Source organism: Carassius carassius, chromosome 25 (assembly GCF_963082965.1).
Source record: "Carassius carassius chromosome 25, fCarCar2.1, whole genome shotgun sequence".
Lineage (NCBI taxonomy): Eukaryota > Metazoa > Chordata > Actinopteri > Cypriniformes > Cyprinidae > Carassius > Carassius carassius.
In genome coordinates, this window is record NC_081779.1 from 27,318,128 (window position 1) to 27,335,813 (window position 17,686).

General features: G+C 39.7%; 1 protein-coding gene across 1 annotated transcript in view; it reads right to left on the reverse strand.

The window, feature by feature from the left end:
- Window positions 1–17,251, reverse strand: part of LOC132104816 (transcription factor HIVEP3-like) — a 30,863-nt gene extending 13,612 nt beyond the window's left edge. Inside the window, exons 1-3 of the mRNA XM_059510348.1 lie at window positions 17,150–17,251; window positions 9,327–13,444; window positions 8,689–8,828 (exon numbers count right to left, since the gene is read on the reverse strand). Of these exons, the coding sequence (XP_059366331.1) occupies window positions 8,689–8,828; window positions 9,327–13,070 (3,884 nt within the window). The 5' untranslated portion in view covers window positions 13,071–13,444; window positions 17,150–17,251. The remainder of the gene's footprint in view (window positions 1–8,688; window positions 8,829–9,326; window positions 13,445–17,149) is intronic.
- Between the last annotated feature and the right edge of the window lie 435 nt (window positions 17,252–17,686).

Sequence of the window (17,686 nt, forward strand, 5' to 3'; positions counted from 1 at the left end):
CAGAGTTGGAGAGTTGGGCCAGACTCGGATGGATCTGTTTGCGACTCGAGACACATCGCACTGTCCCCTCTTCCTCTGACTCATCCAGCTCCACTGGGGCTGGACGCCATGGTACAGACATGGCCGAGGCTTCATCTGTACATTTTCCCCCCGATTGCTCTGCTCTCGGGAGTTCTGGAGAGAGTGCGACGGGACGGAGTCCGGCTGCTGTTAGTAGCCCCGTTCTGGACAGGCCGGGTCTGGTTCCTGGGCCTGATTTCTCTTTTTGACGGCACTCCATGGGAGGTTCCCGTCAGGAGAGATCTCCTCTCGCAGGCGGAGGGTGCGCCCCCGCATGGAGCTTAGAGGCTGTAGGTGCTGTCTCTGAGGAGGCACAGCTCTTAGCTTCCGGTCTCTCAACCAAGGTTGTAGGACCGTTCTCCAATCCAGAGCTCCCTCATTGAGGAAACTGTATGCCTTGAAGTGGAAGCTTTTCACTTCTTGCTGCGGAGACCGCCAGCTCGACCCAGTTAACTGCCCGTATGGTACAGTGCTGGAGTTCCTGCAGGCTCTCCGCAGGGTTGACCCACTCCACCATGAAGGTCCATGTGGCGGCCATGGTGGCCTACTGCGCCCCTCTCGGTGGCCAGTCAGTGGGCAGAAACCCTCTGGTTACATGTTTCCTCCATGGTGCGCTGAGGCTGAGGCCTCCGGCCAGTAGAAGCTTATGCTAAGCGGTGATCAGGATGTTATCCTAAGCCTCGAGTCCTCTGATCTCCCCTCTCCTGGGGGTCAAGACTCACTCCTTCTGAAGTTTGGCCATTGGACGGGTTGTCCCCGAATTCTGTCAGGCTCCTTCTCTTGCTTTAGCTGTGCTCTTCCACACTAGGCAGAGATTTGAAAGTCTGGCGGCATGGGGATTCTCGTTCCCCAAACGTCCTCGACGCAGCTCGAGTTCCTGAAGAGGAACGTCTAAGGTTACATATGTAACCCTGATTCCTCGAAGGAACGAGACGATGCGTCGCAGTGCCACTCTTCCGGCATCTCTGGCTGGCGCTTGCTTCATCCTTTGAGGCTGACTTCCGGCTTTGCCGCTCATGCTTTATGCTTCCTGGTCTCTGACGTCACCCACCTATGACGTCTCGCCCTTCCTTTGGACTGATTATACACATTATTCAGAGACGAGGCTGACGTCCTCGACGCAGCGTCTCGTTCCATCGAGGAACCAGGGTTACATACGTAACCTTAGACGTTCTTCACACAGTAAACAATTTAATTAATGTGATCCAATAACAAATGTCATTCCAGACATACACTACCTTACAAAAGTTTGTGATCAGTAAGTATGTCTCTTATGCTCATCAAGGCTACATTTATTTGATCAAAAATGCAGTAAAAACAGTAATATTATGAAATATTATTATAATTTACAGTAATGGTTTTCTATTTTATAGGGCTACACTCAACTAAAGATTTTTCTGGTCGACTAGTAGTCGTTCATGTTAAGCATTAGTTGACTAATTACAAGTTTATTAATAAACCATTTAAATCATGATAATGAGCTTTTAGTTGCCAACATAGCTTATTAGGCACCCAAGCTTGCCACAGCACACCGGCAGAAGTAATGATTATGTATGTGTCGGGAAAAACAGTAAGATTAAACTGCTTTAATATTTTAATAATCTATTGATAAAGTAGTGTTTTCGTCTTAAGAGATGATTTCAACGACACTGACTCATCATCTCCACAGTAGTAGTGGAAATGCAAGTTTCATACGGATTACATAATCTGAGAATATTTGTTTTCCATTTGAATCGGTTCATTTGAAATTAGACATTTCTCTCTCTATAGATATATTTTTCATTTCTGTAAGCGAAGTATACACAGAGTTACTTTCACGCTCAAGTTCACAGAGGCCGAGGCGGCAGAAAGCGCACCCAGTTTGCTTTCATTATTTTACAAAAGCGCAATGTTTTGTTGTTATAGTTAGTGCACACAAATAAACATAGAGGCTTTACAGATTTGAAAGATGTATTACATTTATCTGTATGACCAAAATGGAGAATTTTAAGAGCAAGTGACCGACCGCACTGGCGGCTCAGTCTGTCATGCTGTGATCCCCCTACTGTTCAGACACTTAAATAGCGCACATTTTTCTCGGTTAACATTAGATTGAGTGGCCATGTAAAGTTACTACTACTTACATATTTCAGATGATAAGCCATATTTGAGGTTGATGAATTATAGGCGAGCATTTGGATGTACTGTATTACAACAAAATCCATCCGTTTATGATCTGTCTGTGCACTTCTTGTGGATATTTTTTTTCTGCGATTAAGCGACTGATAAAAGCCTCTTCTCGTCAACTAAAGGTTAGTCAACTATTAGGGGGCCTAATAGTAAAATATCAGCATGATCCTCAAAATATAAATCTTTTGTAAGAATATACACCACCGTTCCAAAGTTTTTTTGGAAAAATAAGGATATGTTAAATTGCTAAAAAGCGATAGTAAAAACTATTAAAAAAATAAAATAAAATAAAGATCTGATGATAATCTGGGGCCTCATTTATAAACGTTGCGTACAAAAGAAGGCGTACGCCACTCTCTACGCAATAACTGATATTTATAAAAAGCAAACTTGACGGGAAAATGTGCGGTCCTTCACGCAAGCTCTGACCCAGGCGTACGCACAAAAACGGGTGAAATGAGAAATGGCGACACCGTCGGCAGATGGAAGAAACACGTGAAAGTGAAAGTGAAAATGACAATACTGCCTCTCATAAATAACATGAAGACTTCACAAAGCAAGTCTTACAATTAACAGCCTACACGAACACCCGTTTGATCGATCAGCAGTGAAACAAACAAAAAAAATCAAACGAAAATTACAACAGAAATTCAAATGAACACATATTTCCAAAAAGAAAAGTGAAATATGTTCTGCAATAATATTGGCATGTTGTGCAATTCATCCTCATAAATAATATAGTTAACAGAACGAAATAATGTACAAAACTGATATTCTCGTCAATGTGTCCGTCTGGCGGAGCAGATATAGATGCAATTAGATAGACAGATAGATAGATAATTAAGGAGATAGATAGATAGATAGATAGATAGATAGATAGATAGATAGATAGATAGATAGATAGATAGATAGATAGATGTATTAATTGTCCACTGGGGAAAGTTGTTTTCATAGTAAAACATTTTTTCATAAGCTACGGAATTATGGTATTCATGCATATGCCTTTAGTTTGTTTTATTTTTGATAAAACAATGTATGGCGTATGTCTCAACCATTCAGAAAGCAACAAGAAATTACATTTGCGCTGAACAATTTCCCATTTCCACGTCGATTATTACCGACATCTGTAGCTTGTCAGATGCAAGAGGGGTCAGCTCCGGTGTCCCCTTTCCCCCACCCGTGGCAGACACACTCTGGCGATGGAGCGCTAGACGTTTTTTTGCCTCGACTTTGATGTCCGACCATTTCTTTTTTATTTCGGCCAAGGTCCGAGGTTGTGAGGCTACAGCATTTACGGCGTCTGCCACCGTTTGCCACTCAAGTCCCTTTTTGGCATTAGTAATAGTAATGCCCACACTGTGCCCTCCAAACAACATTTTTCTCCTCTTTTCCACCTCGCCAACGATAACTTCTACTTCACATTGAGTGAAGTTACGTTTTTTTGATTTCTTCTCTGTGTTTGCCATGATTTTGCAATCAATGAATATGAACTTGTGGGCGTTTCACGGACTATTTATGGGCAACTATGGGCGTATCATGAAGCCGCAAAAGCTGCGCTACATTTAGAATTGATTGTGATTTATTAAGGGAAAAATGCGTAGGATGTGCGTGCGCACGGTTTTATAAATCCGAATATTTCTGTGCGTACGCACGTCCTATGTTTCATCCGTACGCCACTTCTGACGCAAATCCTACGCAAAGTTTTATAAATGAGGCCCCCTGGTGTCTAGATTATGACTTTTGTTGTTCTCCTGTAAAGTGAGCCTGTATGCTTTTCTGCCTGATTTATCATCAGCCAAGTCTAAAAATTTAAATGATATGGAAATCCTCCAAAATTTTTCTTTACAAATCCTTGTTTTCTACTTCTGATTCATGACCGGTGTTTTGTTTGCTCTCTCTGCTGTGCTTCCACATTCATCACTTCTCACCGGAGCTTACGCTACGCCTACATCCTACATCATCTGCTGGAAGGCCACTCTTGTGAACACGTGTACGACAGTTAGTGGAAACTAGAGATTACGGTTTATAAAGTTTTAAATACGTAGATATTTCTAACACAAATGCAATGATTTGCTTCAGGAAGCCTTTATTAACCCCCCGGTGCCTGTAGGGCACTTTTTTATGATGGATTGGCAGAGTTTATTGGGCTTCTATTGGACTAATTAATATCACCCATTCACTGCCATTATAAAGCTTGGAAAAGCCAGGAAATTTTTTATATCAATCTGATTGTATTTGTCAGAAAATACACCTAGGATGGCTTGAGGGTGAGTAAATCATTGGGTAATTTTAATTTTTGGGTGAAATATAATTTTAAGAGTTGACAAATTGTGCAGAAACCACATAATTAACGTCCACCTGAAATGCTGACTAAATTCAATTTCTAAACCTTCATGCAAAATCACTCCCCTCATTCATCAAGTAAAACCTCAGAGCTTCCATTTTAAGATTCACAAACCACCCTAACCACCTTCAGTCTTTTCATTCTGAAGGGACAGAAATATGTCCTAAACTCTGTTTTAACGCTCCCCAAAGACCATACTTGCATGGTGGAGGAGTACAGCCAAATTATGAGTCAATTTCATGGCTGTTGTGAAGAGTACGTTGTGTTTTACAACTGCCATCATTCCACAGAAACAGCGCAGATGGTTGTTTCTAGGAAGACGTGTGCCTGTTAACTGATCTCAGTCATGACAGACTGAGTTACAGACCACATAACCTTGAAGAATTACATTTCTTTCTTATAGTAGTGTGTATGACGTAGATCATATAAGTCTTGAAGCCTGACTGAATCATAGTTTTAGTTCATAGCTCAGATTATTTTATTATATAGTTTTCCCTCTTTCATTAAAAAGAACCACTTACTCTTCACATCTGAAGTCATAAGAGATACAAAATGTACAAAGCGGTGGTACGTGAGGACTGTAATTAAGAACCACTGCTCTAATGAACAAGTCTTGGATCCCTTATAGTACAGAGTGTGCTTCTGTTTTTATGCGTATGCTAAGGTATTTGAACTGAGCAAAGTAAGTATGAACATAATCTATGCATGCAGCCAGAATTTTTCATGTGCCTTATTTTTTCTCTATAAGTTTTTTTTTTTGCAATAATTGTTTTTTTATTGTTGTTTCACATTGTTGTTTCACAGTCGAAAAAAGAACAGATGTGAAGCAACAACAACAACTGACAACCATGTTGTCAAGCACTTGTGCGAGTTGGTTACAAGATACCCGTAACTCTAGTTTAAACCAGTACACAAACATTTTTATCAGTCATAACATCTATAGAGAAATAGTGCAGATATTGGATAAGGATGAAACTTTCTAGTGTGCTTGTGCTTAACACCAGTGTTTGCACACACTTTCAATTGGAGTATACTTTGAAGGGCTACAGCCCATAGTATACATCATTTTTTACACACATAGGATATGCATACAGTATGCAGATGACAAAAATTATTTTATGCGTACAGTATAGTACAGTCATATTTTCTAACCACAGGTATTCTGTAGTCTATGTGTTTTTACAAGCATCTGAACTATTCTTTAGACTTTAGACTTTAAACTAGCGGTTCTCAACTGGTGGGTCAAGATCCGAAAATGTGTCCAAGGTCTGTTCCGACTGGATCATGGAATGCTAAATGCTATGCATCCAATTAAAATGTCCCAAAATGATATTACCCAGATTACATTAAATATGAGTTTAATAGCAAGGGTTAAAATGGTTCAAGCCGCAGTCATACTAGACTTTACCTTCATTTGTCTTTCATTTATACACACAAGAACATGGAAGAATAGATACACAAGCTAATGCAGAGCTGTGCAGTGTGCTGCAAACAAAACAATGTCAAGTTTTTGTAAATTCTGACCTACAAATGGGTATGATGAGAAAAGCTGACCAAAGTAGGGTAGATGGTCTTCACATTTCAAATTATCATTAAATGTGATTTTTTAATTATTAAAACATCATATCATGTTCACTCTGGTGTGGTATTTTCTAATGAATATTTTGAAATTTTGAATTCTAATATTTATAAAGTCTAACATAACCATAACTTTATAATAACCATAATGTTTTGTGCAGTGAATTATTGACATTTTACTTGTGTACTTAAAACAGTAATGGTACTGTTTGGTTGCCACTTAAAATCTGGATATTGAAGCAAATCCAATTGAGAACCACTGTCGTAAATCTCTTAGAAATTGGTTTTTCATTCATATAAAAACACCTCAAAATGTGAGTTTACTGCATCTTAGTCATCTCCATATGCCTGCAGCTCAATGACCAAAATCATTGATGCAGTATGGTGTAAATGGGATTCTGTGGGGTTCCACAGGAAGTGACCGCCAGGCTAGGTAGTTTCCTGGCTCGGACTGTGTAACAGACGGTCCGTGTTGGCTCTGACAACCAACGATCTCCTGCAGCGGGGCAAGAACAACACTGCTCAAAATACTGACAAACTGGTGACAGAAAGCCACCATACTTACAGCATGAGCAGGGTGTATAGTGCAGGAACTTCGACAGAAGTAAAAGACTCAGATGGATGAAACACCACAGCTTCTGCATCTATGTCAGTATTAAAATCCAGATTTGAACTAAAATTGATACCTGCTTGCAAGGTATTGAAAAGATTATCTTTTTTTCTCTCTCTCTAAATGAAATGGCGTATCTATGGAAGCATGTTTATGCTACTGTATATAAAAAAAAAATGCCACTATAAAAAACTTTAAAAACTTAATTGCAATTTTTTCTCATAATTCTGACTTTTAACTTGCAGTTGTGAGTTTGCATCTCCCAAGCCTGACTTCATTTCTTAGAACAGCGACTTAAAGGGTGAGTTCACCCAATAATCAAAATTATGTAATTAATAACTCACCCTCATGTTGTTCCAAACCCGTAAGACCTCCGTTTATCTTCAGTTTAAGATATTTTAGATTTAGTTCGAGAGCTCTCAGTCCCTCCATTGAAACTGTGTGTATGGTATACTGTCCATGTCCAGAAAGGTAAGAAAAACATCATCAAAGTAGTCCATGTGACATCAGAGGGTCAGTTAGAATTTTTTGAAGCATCGAAAATACATTTTGGTCCAAAAATAGCAAAAACTATGACTTTATTCAGCATTGTCTTCTCTTCCGGTCTGTTGTGAGATTTCAAAACACTGAAATGTAGTGATATTCGGTTCGCGAGCGAATCATTCGATATAACCGGATCTTCTTCAACCAGTTCACAGAATCGAACTGAATCATTTGAAACGGTTCGCATAAGCATTAATCCACAAATGACTTAAGATGTCATTTGAACGAGTCAATCTTTTGTTCGTTATCTGCCTCGGCTCGGTGTTCATCTTCAGTTCTCTCTTCACAGCAGTTCAGTCAGTGTACTGTTTGAGTAAATGTATTACACCGGGATATTGGTTTGTATTAACTCAGAGGGAGTGTCATCCACATTAAAAAAGTTACCAGTTTAAGTCATTTGTGGATTAATGCTTATGCGAACTGTTTCAAACGATTCAGATCGATTCGGTGAACTGGTTAATGTAACTGCAAATATCTCAGTGACATTATCACTTGGTTTCATTATGTTAACTTATTATTGCATTTTACAAGTACAATGTTTACAAAAAACAAAAACAGACAGCACATAGATAGTGTACACAAGGATTATGTATCTACAAAACAAATTTTGAATCAAGGTTTGCTGAAATGCTTACAGAAAATTGTGAAAAAAGCAACAAAATATATATTTATATACAATGCTGCCTTGCAAACACTGTAGCTAAGATATATTGCAATCATTTACGGCTACATCCACATGAAGCCAGAGCCTTTTTTCTTATATATATAATTTTTTTTTTGTATTTATTTTTTTCAAAAAAAAAAAATTCTATAAACATGTCGTCTCAAGAAATATCTGCATACACACAAAACCATTGAAACCGACTCAAAACAATGTAGTATACAGACCAGTGGGTGACGCTGTATTTCTGCCACAGTGATAAACTAAAAATGGAGAAGAAAACTTGGAGCATGTGCATATACATAGCATTTTTTGCTTTAGTAATTTTTGATTGTGCTTTAGTAAAGTTAATAGGCTTGGTAGCTTCTGCAGCACGAACACAAGCATGTAGTCCGCCATTGTTGTTTTTGTTGCTGTTAAGTGACGTAGTGGTGTCTGACTAGGGTCTAGATGTGGGGTGATGACATCATCATTTCACAAACTATACAGGATTGGCTGTACACATGAAAACGCAAGGGTGTAATTTTCAGATTTATCCACTCTGGGACCCGGTTTAAAATAATAGTGGATTCAGGCTCCTAAAACACCGGAATCCGTCTGGACGAAATGGCAATATGATACAAATTTTTTACGTATACAGCTAAATGCATCTCCGTGTGGCTCTACATCATCACATTTTTTTCACACTGCATTTGTACAAGTGTTTAAATTAGTATGACTTACCCTCCTTCACAAATCTGAACCCGTGAGCTGTATTTGGAGGTAGATTGTTGATCCTCATTCTCCTCTGTTGTTTTCTTTTCTACCTCTTTCAACTCAGCTTGCTGGGCTTCTTTCGGTTCTGTGCGCTGAGTGGTATGTACCTACACTCGAGAGAGACACGGGCAAGTTCACCAACCCTATCCGAGGTGCCCAGGGAGATAGAGATGGGGGGGGAAGTCTCATTCAACATTTTCCAGACAGCATTAGAACTGATTTACTTTAAGGTTGTCATGTCAATAGTAAGTAAAAAAATAAAATAAAATAAAATTACAAAAGAATAAAAGACTTGAATGTGGAATTTGAAGCGAATTATTTTTATTATTATTTTTTAAGTCATATACCTTTTAAATTACTGAACTAATAAGCTAAACAAACATAAGCCCCCAAGTTAAAAAAATTAACGTAACCTAGCATATCAGCCATTCTCCCTGTTAGAAAATCAAGTTTAAAATGGTCAAGTTGTTTTGAGAACATGGTAGCTGGTTAAACAACTAATGACCAGCTTGAGCAGCTAGGAACCTGCAACCATGTTCCAAAACACAGCTGCAAATGTAAGAATTTTCATGCATTGACTAGATAAATTGAGTTGTTACATTTACCTCAGTCGTGTTAGGCTTTTGGGAGTCAGGGGTTTCTTGTTTCCTGTCAAGAGAGGGTGACATGTCCGCCATGGTGTAGATGAGTGCTGAATGTCTCTGCCTGCAGTGCAACAGGCCTAGCACTTCCTTGCTTGTCAGGCCAGGAGGGTATGGGTTGCGGGTACTTGTACACCATGAGGAATAGACTGAGTTTTGTTGTTCACTCTGTATGGATGGATTGGGCTTTATGTAGTTTAAATAGCACCAGCTAAAATTAACGTTAGTGTTAAGAGTAGGAAATGATGGTTCTTTGTGTTCTATAGAGAAGATGTCACTTTGCTCACCAAGGCTTTCTTCCTTCTTGCATTCGATCAAAACTTTTTCATTTCCACTTTCATATTCCTGACTGCCCCTTTCCTCCTTCGCCTGTTTTTGTTGTTGCTTACTTAGTGGGCTGAGCTCCTCACTGCTTGTGGGGGAGAGCACACGTTTGGTTGCACCAGCACTTACTGATTTAGATCCATTAGACATTGGTTGTTGGTCTATGATTTCAAACCTTGAGGTCACTGCAACTGAACTAACTCCAGCGCAGCAAGGGTCCTGAGGACTTGAGGCAAATGTTTGTGAAACCTGTGTATAAATGGAGCCTGCATAATGTGGAAGATGTGAATTAAGTCGGACTGGAATTTTCTGGGTTGGTAAAGGTCTCAGTAGTTCTGTAGTAACATCAAAACCAATATTCTGATGGTGATAATGAGTGAGGTATGGTTGATTGACGCTTGTATCAGAATTCACCAATTCATTCTCCACTGGAATTTCAAGCTTGAGTCCTGTCGACATTGAAGAATAATGAGCTCTGGCAGCACCTGATGCACAAAGCAGACTTCCCAATGTTGAGGGCTGGTCAGTATGAAACGGCTGGGTATTCTCTGATAAAACATGCTGTGATTGCATGATCTGCTTCTCACCAAATGAGTGAATAGTATTGCTTAACATCACACGATGGGTGGTGTTTGGGCTATAGGAGGTGCCTGGGCTATAGCTGGTTGATGTGTTAGTCCTTTTAGTTGGAGAACTGGTGTTGATGACTTTAGAAGATTGGTCTTCCTCCTCCGGTTCCCTCACAGCACTATGCCTCATTAGAAGGCATTTCCGCCGTTCTCTCCATCCTGCAGGGGTTCGATCTGGAGACAAACTACTGTAGTCAAATGACTTGCTTCGAGTTTCTGTAATAAGGTTAGCATGCTGAGGAACATGGGCTGCCTGCTCAGATGCAGAGCGCCTCATTTCTCGGTGATAATTTGTGGGAATTGTTAAAGTATGAATGGCTCTTGATCTCCTAGTTGGTGTTGTATCTGAATCACCTTTGCAAGCCTCTTCAAATGATGTTGATCGACTGGAGTTATGAGACACACAACTGTCTTGACTTGGACTGTGAGGCAGGGACATTGATTCAAAGCTTGAGTCCCCGGATGACTGGGCAGCTTCTGCAAGACGAAGGCGTTTCTTTTTAGGCGGCAACTTCTCAATTGGAAGTTGGGCCAAAGTTGGACTTCTTTGGGGCCATTGGAACTCACTGACCTTTTCAATGTCTTTAATTTTAGGGATAGCTGGAGGGGGTGATACTGCCATGGTGTTGATATTTGAATCTTCAGTGACCAAGATTTCTGGCAGTTGGACATTGTGTTGGCGTACAAGTTTACGGATGGAAGGTTTAGTTGCCTGCTGCTTTGATTGTGAGTAAGTAGAACAGTGAGAGACATCATGAGAGTGTGAGACCTCATCTGGTCCAGAGGTTTTTATAGCACTTTCATGTTTCTCAAATGAACTAGTATGCTGTATGACAGATATTCCTTTCAAAGCACCTTCTGTCCCATGTTCTTGACCCAGTTCAATGGTCCCTTTAATAGGCTGTTCACAAGATGGTGTAGATCCTTTCCGTGGTATATAAGAAACAGAGGGTAAAGAATGATCTTCAAGTTCAATACTTTCTTCTTTCCTTCTTTTTCTAAATGCAAAAGCATCAGGACGGGTTGTGTGTGTTCTTGTGGGCTTTTCCACTTGATAGAGTTGACTTTCAGTTTGTTGGGAAATGTGAACCATACAGCAGTGTTGTCCGTGTGTTTGACATCTCTCCCAGTCATTAAAAACTATACCACATGCATCACACTCGAATTTATCTTGTTTCTGGCTGGGATCTGGAACTGAGGGATGAAGTGGTGATCTGGAATAGGATTGCTCCTTCATGGTCATTTCAGCACCAATGGGCAATTCAATGGCAGGCTGCCGTCTTAGCATACCATGACGCCGATTCTGAACAGGCTGCTGGTCATCAAAGGATTGGCTAAGGCGAAGGCTACGAGAAATTTCAGACACATCACTAACACCTGCATCTGAGGGCATAGAGTGACTTCTTAGAAGAGGAGCAGCAGTGGTTGGGTCAGCTTGCGGAATACTAAGAGAATGGGGCTGAAATTTCTCACAAGGTACACCAAGAGTAATAGAACCACTGCTCTTTGCACTCAAATCTAATTCTTTTGGACTGTGAAGAAAGGACTCTTTGGAAGAGGTTGGCTTCAATTCTGTGCTGATTCTCCTAGAGAGTGAGAACCTTCTGGGTTTGACACTGTCAATCTTACTGGTGTCTACCACAGCCTCATTAATAGTGATGAGTTTAGTTATGTGGTCAATAACTTGCTTTTTAGGCACAGTGAATGGAATTATTTTCCCTTCTTGCCCAGCAGGATTGTCATGCTGTCCACGAGCAGACCTTTGTAATTGACCGAGGCGACCAAACTTTCCAAGGATGACCTCTGCATAGCTTTTGGCACTTGTGTTAGGTGGACTATCTTGAGAGACTTCCATGCTCTCAGATCGAGAGAAATAGCCAGACTCTGTGCTACCTTTGCTATTTAGACCAAACGATGAGGAGGCTTCATCAGATGATCCTATTGGTGTTCGTCTCCCTCTGCTAAGTCTCATTGCAAGTCTCTTTTTAACTGCATGGGAGTCTTCTATACCTTGTAACTGTCCCTCAGAGCATTTTTCTGAGGCATCTAACTTTTGAGTGGACATTCTTTGTTTTTCTAAAAAGGAAGATGGTTGGCTTTCTTCATCTGATTCTGTAAGTGGCTCCTCTGAACAACTTATACCTGGTCCATCCCTTTCTGTAGTGAGACCAGCTTTCACCCTATGAGTGTGGGACTTTCTGTGTTTGTAAAGGTTACTTTTAGTCTTGAAGGAGAACCCACATGGTGCACAGGGGTAAGGTCTCTCTCCAGTGTGGGATCGAATATGTTTCTGAAGCACGCTGGGCTTAGCACAAGCACGACCACAGTATGAGCACAAATATTTTCCAGGCTTTTGAGGTTTACGCTCACGTTTTTGTCTAGTCGTAACTTCCAGGGTCTCATCCATGGAGCAGGATGGTATAGCTGATACTGCTGAGGATGAAGCTCCAGATGGCATTTCACAAGGCTTCCTCATGTTAGAAACAAGACATCCAGAACTTCCAGATGCCCTTGGAGAGGTTCCCTCTGTAACAGTGTCTGTCTCCTGAGCAGGTTTCCTCTGTAATCTGAGACGCTTTCTCTCAATATTAAGATGTTTTTGCTGTTTTGCATGTTGCTGCTGGTTGACAACTTTGTTTTGTTCATGATACTGCGGGACTGATTGTGTCTGGGGACTTTCCACTGGAGTCTCATTCTGCTTTTCTAAACCTACAGATTGCTCCCCTGTGGCCAACTGGCTATGCAAAGCCTCCATAAAATGGGATGAAAGCTTGAGGTACCGTTTATTTCAGACTGTATGAATGACCAAATTAATTTATGACCATTCAGAGTATCGCATAATACTTTGTTCCACATAACATATGCATGGATTGTACATATTTGTCACAACTGGAGCATTCTGTATACATTATTGCTTAATGTGAGAAGAATGTCTTTCAAAAGGAATTATATGAAATACAACTACAATTTTCTTTAGTTTTTATGTTACAGGAAATTCTGCCTCTTCTGTTCCTTGTTTATTCTTGGCCTTGAAAATCCATGGGAAATACGTTTTGATACGCCACAAATGCCCTCAAGTCCCAGTATTCTGTAGTTGCTTTGTGATGATCCACTTCAGAGATTTAAATTCTGGGGAATATCAGAAGACAACAAAATTTGTCACTGTCAATTCTATGTTACAACTAAAACTAATAAAATGCAATACAAACACACTTATATTTGTGTGTGTAGCAATGCTCAAAACCTTAAGGCCACACAGAGCACTCAGATACATTTGGAACATTAGATGTCACCTGTAAGTCAAAAAGATAGCTGTTATCAGTGTGAGTTTGTACTATGTATTTACAACAATATAGAAAGACGGGTATTATCACAGTTTGCTTGGTACTAAAGTACTAACACTTTTGACATCATTGAATCACTAAATGAACTACATCTAATAAGACTGTAAAACCTTCTTCCTTTTCCGTTGTAACAGTTGTTCACTTTGACTGTTAAAAGAAAACTGATTAAAACAAACTGTCTAACTAGACTAATAGAACATTACAATGCATTAGAGTTTCTATAAATATATGTGTATGTGCTAATAAAAAGAGATAAAAAGAAGTCTAAGTAGAATGGATTGAAACAAGTAGTGAAGACTATGGACTTCTTGGTATTCTTAACAAAAGCACAATATAAGACAGCACTGATGCTTGTGGAAATAAATTCTGACACTGCCTTCACTAGAACAAAGGGATTTGGGCTAAGGCAGTGTTTTCAGTCAATGTTTAAAGTTGTTTAGTGTGCGGTGTCTAAAAAATGTAAAACCAGCTGTTGCCAGTCATCCTCACAAAGATTATTTTTATACATTTTGTGACTGACGATGGCGACTTACTGACTTTCCAAATATGTAGATCTATTAATTTAATTATAAAATTAACACATAAAAATCACAAACATGACATTTCTGAATAAAATAATTTCATACACTTTATTTATATATAATATATAATAATAGGCTAAATTTATGTATAATGATAAAATACAAATTCAAAATATACAAATAACATTTTAAATGACTTCTGTTTTAGAATAAATAAATAAATGTAATTTTCATCCTGATACTCAGGTTTTGTATGTGGACAGGTACTGCAATATGAAATAGTATAGGGATTGGGGCTATTTTAAATGATTGTAGTTCATTGTTGTGATGGTGACAGAGAAGTGGTTGTTTTAAAATCCGTGTCTTTCACTTTGTTCTACAGTTTATTTTTCAATATGATCGATGAAAAGATTTAAATAATCTGAATTTTGAGTCAGACTTCATCCGTTAGTTACTAGTGCCCGCTCACTTTTGCCCAGGCCCACCCAAAAATACAATTCTGCCTACGCCAATGCTAGAACACAATAAGGAATTAGGCATCCCACTCACTGACCAGCTGGTATTGGCACCCACACTTTGCTTTAGGGGGCGGTTAGGTGTGGAACCACAGGAGATCCTGCTGGTACATATCAAAATCACTGCCAACTATACATTCCAGCAGAATTGTTGTGTGAATCCAACTCTAAGTGTTCACAGACTTCCAATTATAGTGAAAACAGAACATATTGATGAGTGTATTATTAAAGTATGCTGCCTTGTGCATACATATTGGTGTAGTGTAGAGAATCTGAAAGGTGACAATTACATTCAGTAAACCAAAATTAACCAATACTCATTGAAACTCTAAACAAGTCTTTTTTATTTATTTATTTATTTTGTAACAAAGACGCACTGTAGTTTGAAGATCTCAAGTCAAAAAGGTTGAAACGATGAGATCTGAACCTCGGTTTTAACCAAAAAAAAAAAACATGAAACTGCCAGGCTTGTATTCAGATGTCATTCTTTGGCTCATGGTTTGTTATGTTTGATGAGGATATGTAGGTCGGACAGATAGTGTATGAGGCCTAAAACATGGTGGTTGTCTGGACTTGGATGTGAGTCAAGCAAACATTCACTTCTCAAGAACCACCTGTTCTGTCCTCCTACTCAAAAACACTGGTGACCTTGAATCACAGACTGCAGTGGCACATCATAATGACTCATTTTAGCTCGAACACAGTTCTATTACAGTTCCCCAATTCTGTCTTCAAACTACACACAGAGGGGCCGATCTGTCTTCTCCGAGCTGCTTTTCCAAACATGTTCTTGATTAGGAGTCAGGATTAGAATTAAACTCGAAACACACAATGATGTCGTTTGAGGTAAACCCATAAAGTCAATAAACTCAACCCATGATGATATCCTACATCACAGACAAAACGAACATTTAAAGGGATTGTGCCAGCAACAGGGAAGAACCAAAGGCACTGATTTGTACTGACTTCATGAGAACATGAAAACATTCAATATGTGGCAAAGAGAATCATCAAGCTGCACTGTACATGATCACTGGGCACCTGTGAGCAATTGAAAATAATATTTTTAATAATGAGGTCAGTGACTAGACTTACCAAACCACTGCGTAACCCTGCCAGACTCAGATGGTTCGAATCTGGGCATAAAGCTTTGTCCACTCTGTCAAAACCACACAAAACATAAGCTTTACACTGTACTTAACCAAATCCAAAATATGTCGTTTAAATACATTTAAGAAAGCTCGCCAATTTTCCCTTTCGCTCACGAATGGGCACCTAATGGTGGTTCCTATGGCAACGGCCCTAAACCATGCAATGGCAGATGGAAGCAAAGCTGGAGGGCTAAATTTATCTCCCAGCATCCTCCCTGACTACAGAATGAGTGCTTGACAAGCCAAGGTGCCCCCCGTCTCTCCAAAAACCCTCATCTCTTCAGACAGGAGCGAATGGACGTGGAAAAACAATATCAGAATCTAGTATTTTCGTTTAAAAATAAAATCAAGTAAAATCTTACAGTAAAGTCATATATTCTCAAATTCAATGCAAGATACGGTCTCACAAATTTGAGATGCAAGATTGAATTTGCAAAGATGAATGCAGGATTTCATTTTATTTTATTTTATCAATTAAATCCAGATTAGCAGACCACAATTAGCAAAGCTCATGAGAAATAACCCATTGAATGTAATGCACACACTGATGCTACTCAGAGACTTCAAGTTCAAGATAAAGACCATTTTAACCATTTGGGAAATTTCTGAGATTTCAAAGCAACAAATGCTCTGTCTGCAGGTGCAGCATGGTCATAACGAAATCTCTCGTATAACTTCACATTACATAAACATTACTCATGCAGACAGAGATAAACAACACAAAGCATCTCAGCTCTGCAGTCATACAGCCTCTGTTGATTCGCTAAAACCCTGTGTCAGGCATCCCACAAAAGCAGTATTTTGCCTTTTCTAAACATCTGTTATTTTCAGTCTCTTTAGTACTACATATTAGCAAACCATCAACCAAATTCCAGTGACTTCATCTCTACTGTTCATGTCCATCTCCCGGGTTTTAACTTTCCCCTCCCTCCAGTGAAAGACCCCCGGCACCCATCCACCCCGAGTCTCATTTATACGGCAGCAGCGTAAAGGAGGACACATACGCAGTACAGTCAGTCCATTCATCCTCTCTCAGCTTTCCCTCTGTACTTGCAGCCATTTGAAACACACACACACAACTGTACACTACGAGCAGTAGCACACTGTCAGCCGGTACACTGTACTACCAGACATACATAACTCTCACAATTCAGCATAACATGTAACACTAACCATATAGACAGCTGAGCACCCTTTAAGAATAGCAGCATCATGATCCTGTAAATGTGAGCCCTGCAGAAGTGGTTGTGTGTGAAATCTGGTAATCAAGCAGATTAGACTGGTAATCATCGAAGTCTTTTACCTGGCAGCTGCAGGTCTCCTCTTCAGCCTTGCTAATATGTGAGAGCAGTCAGGCTTTGAGTGAAGGCTGAGAGTGTGTGAGTCATAGCAAGAGAGACCGTGTGTGAGAGAGAGAGAGAGAGAGAGAGGCTGAATGTATGAATGAGCTGCCGTAGTCTAGCGTGTTAGCCGTGAGGCGAAGGGGAGGTGAGATTATGCTTCTTGAACGGTGGATGGACAGCAGAGATTTTCAAAGAGTGGGAGGCACAGATGCCACTTATCAATGCCAAAATGTGTCATTTATTTTCAGGTAGGAGGGGGAAATCAAAACTGACCGTATTTACTTTAGGAACACATGCTTTTATTGAGAACTGTTCATTAGTGCATTGATACATTAGATGTTATTTTTTAAAACTTCTACCTTATTATATTGATTCACTCGGAAATACATTGCATCACATGAGTAAAAAGTACAGCAATTCAGTGTAATGAGCTGTAATGCAATGAAAGCATCCCTGTCAGAAGAAGATCGGGTCTGCTGAAGACGTGTATAAAATGT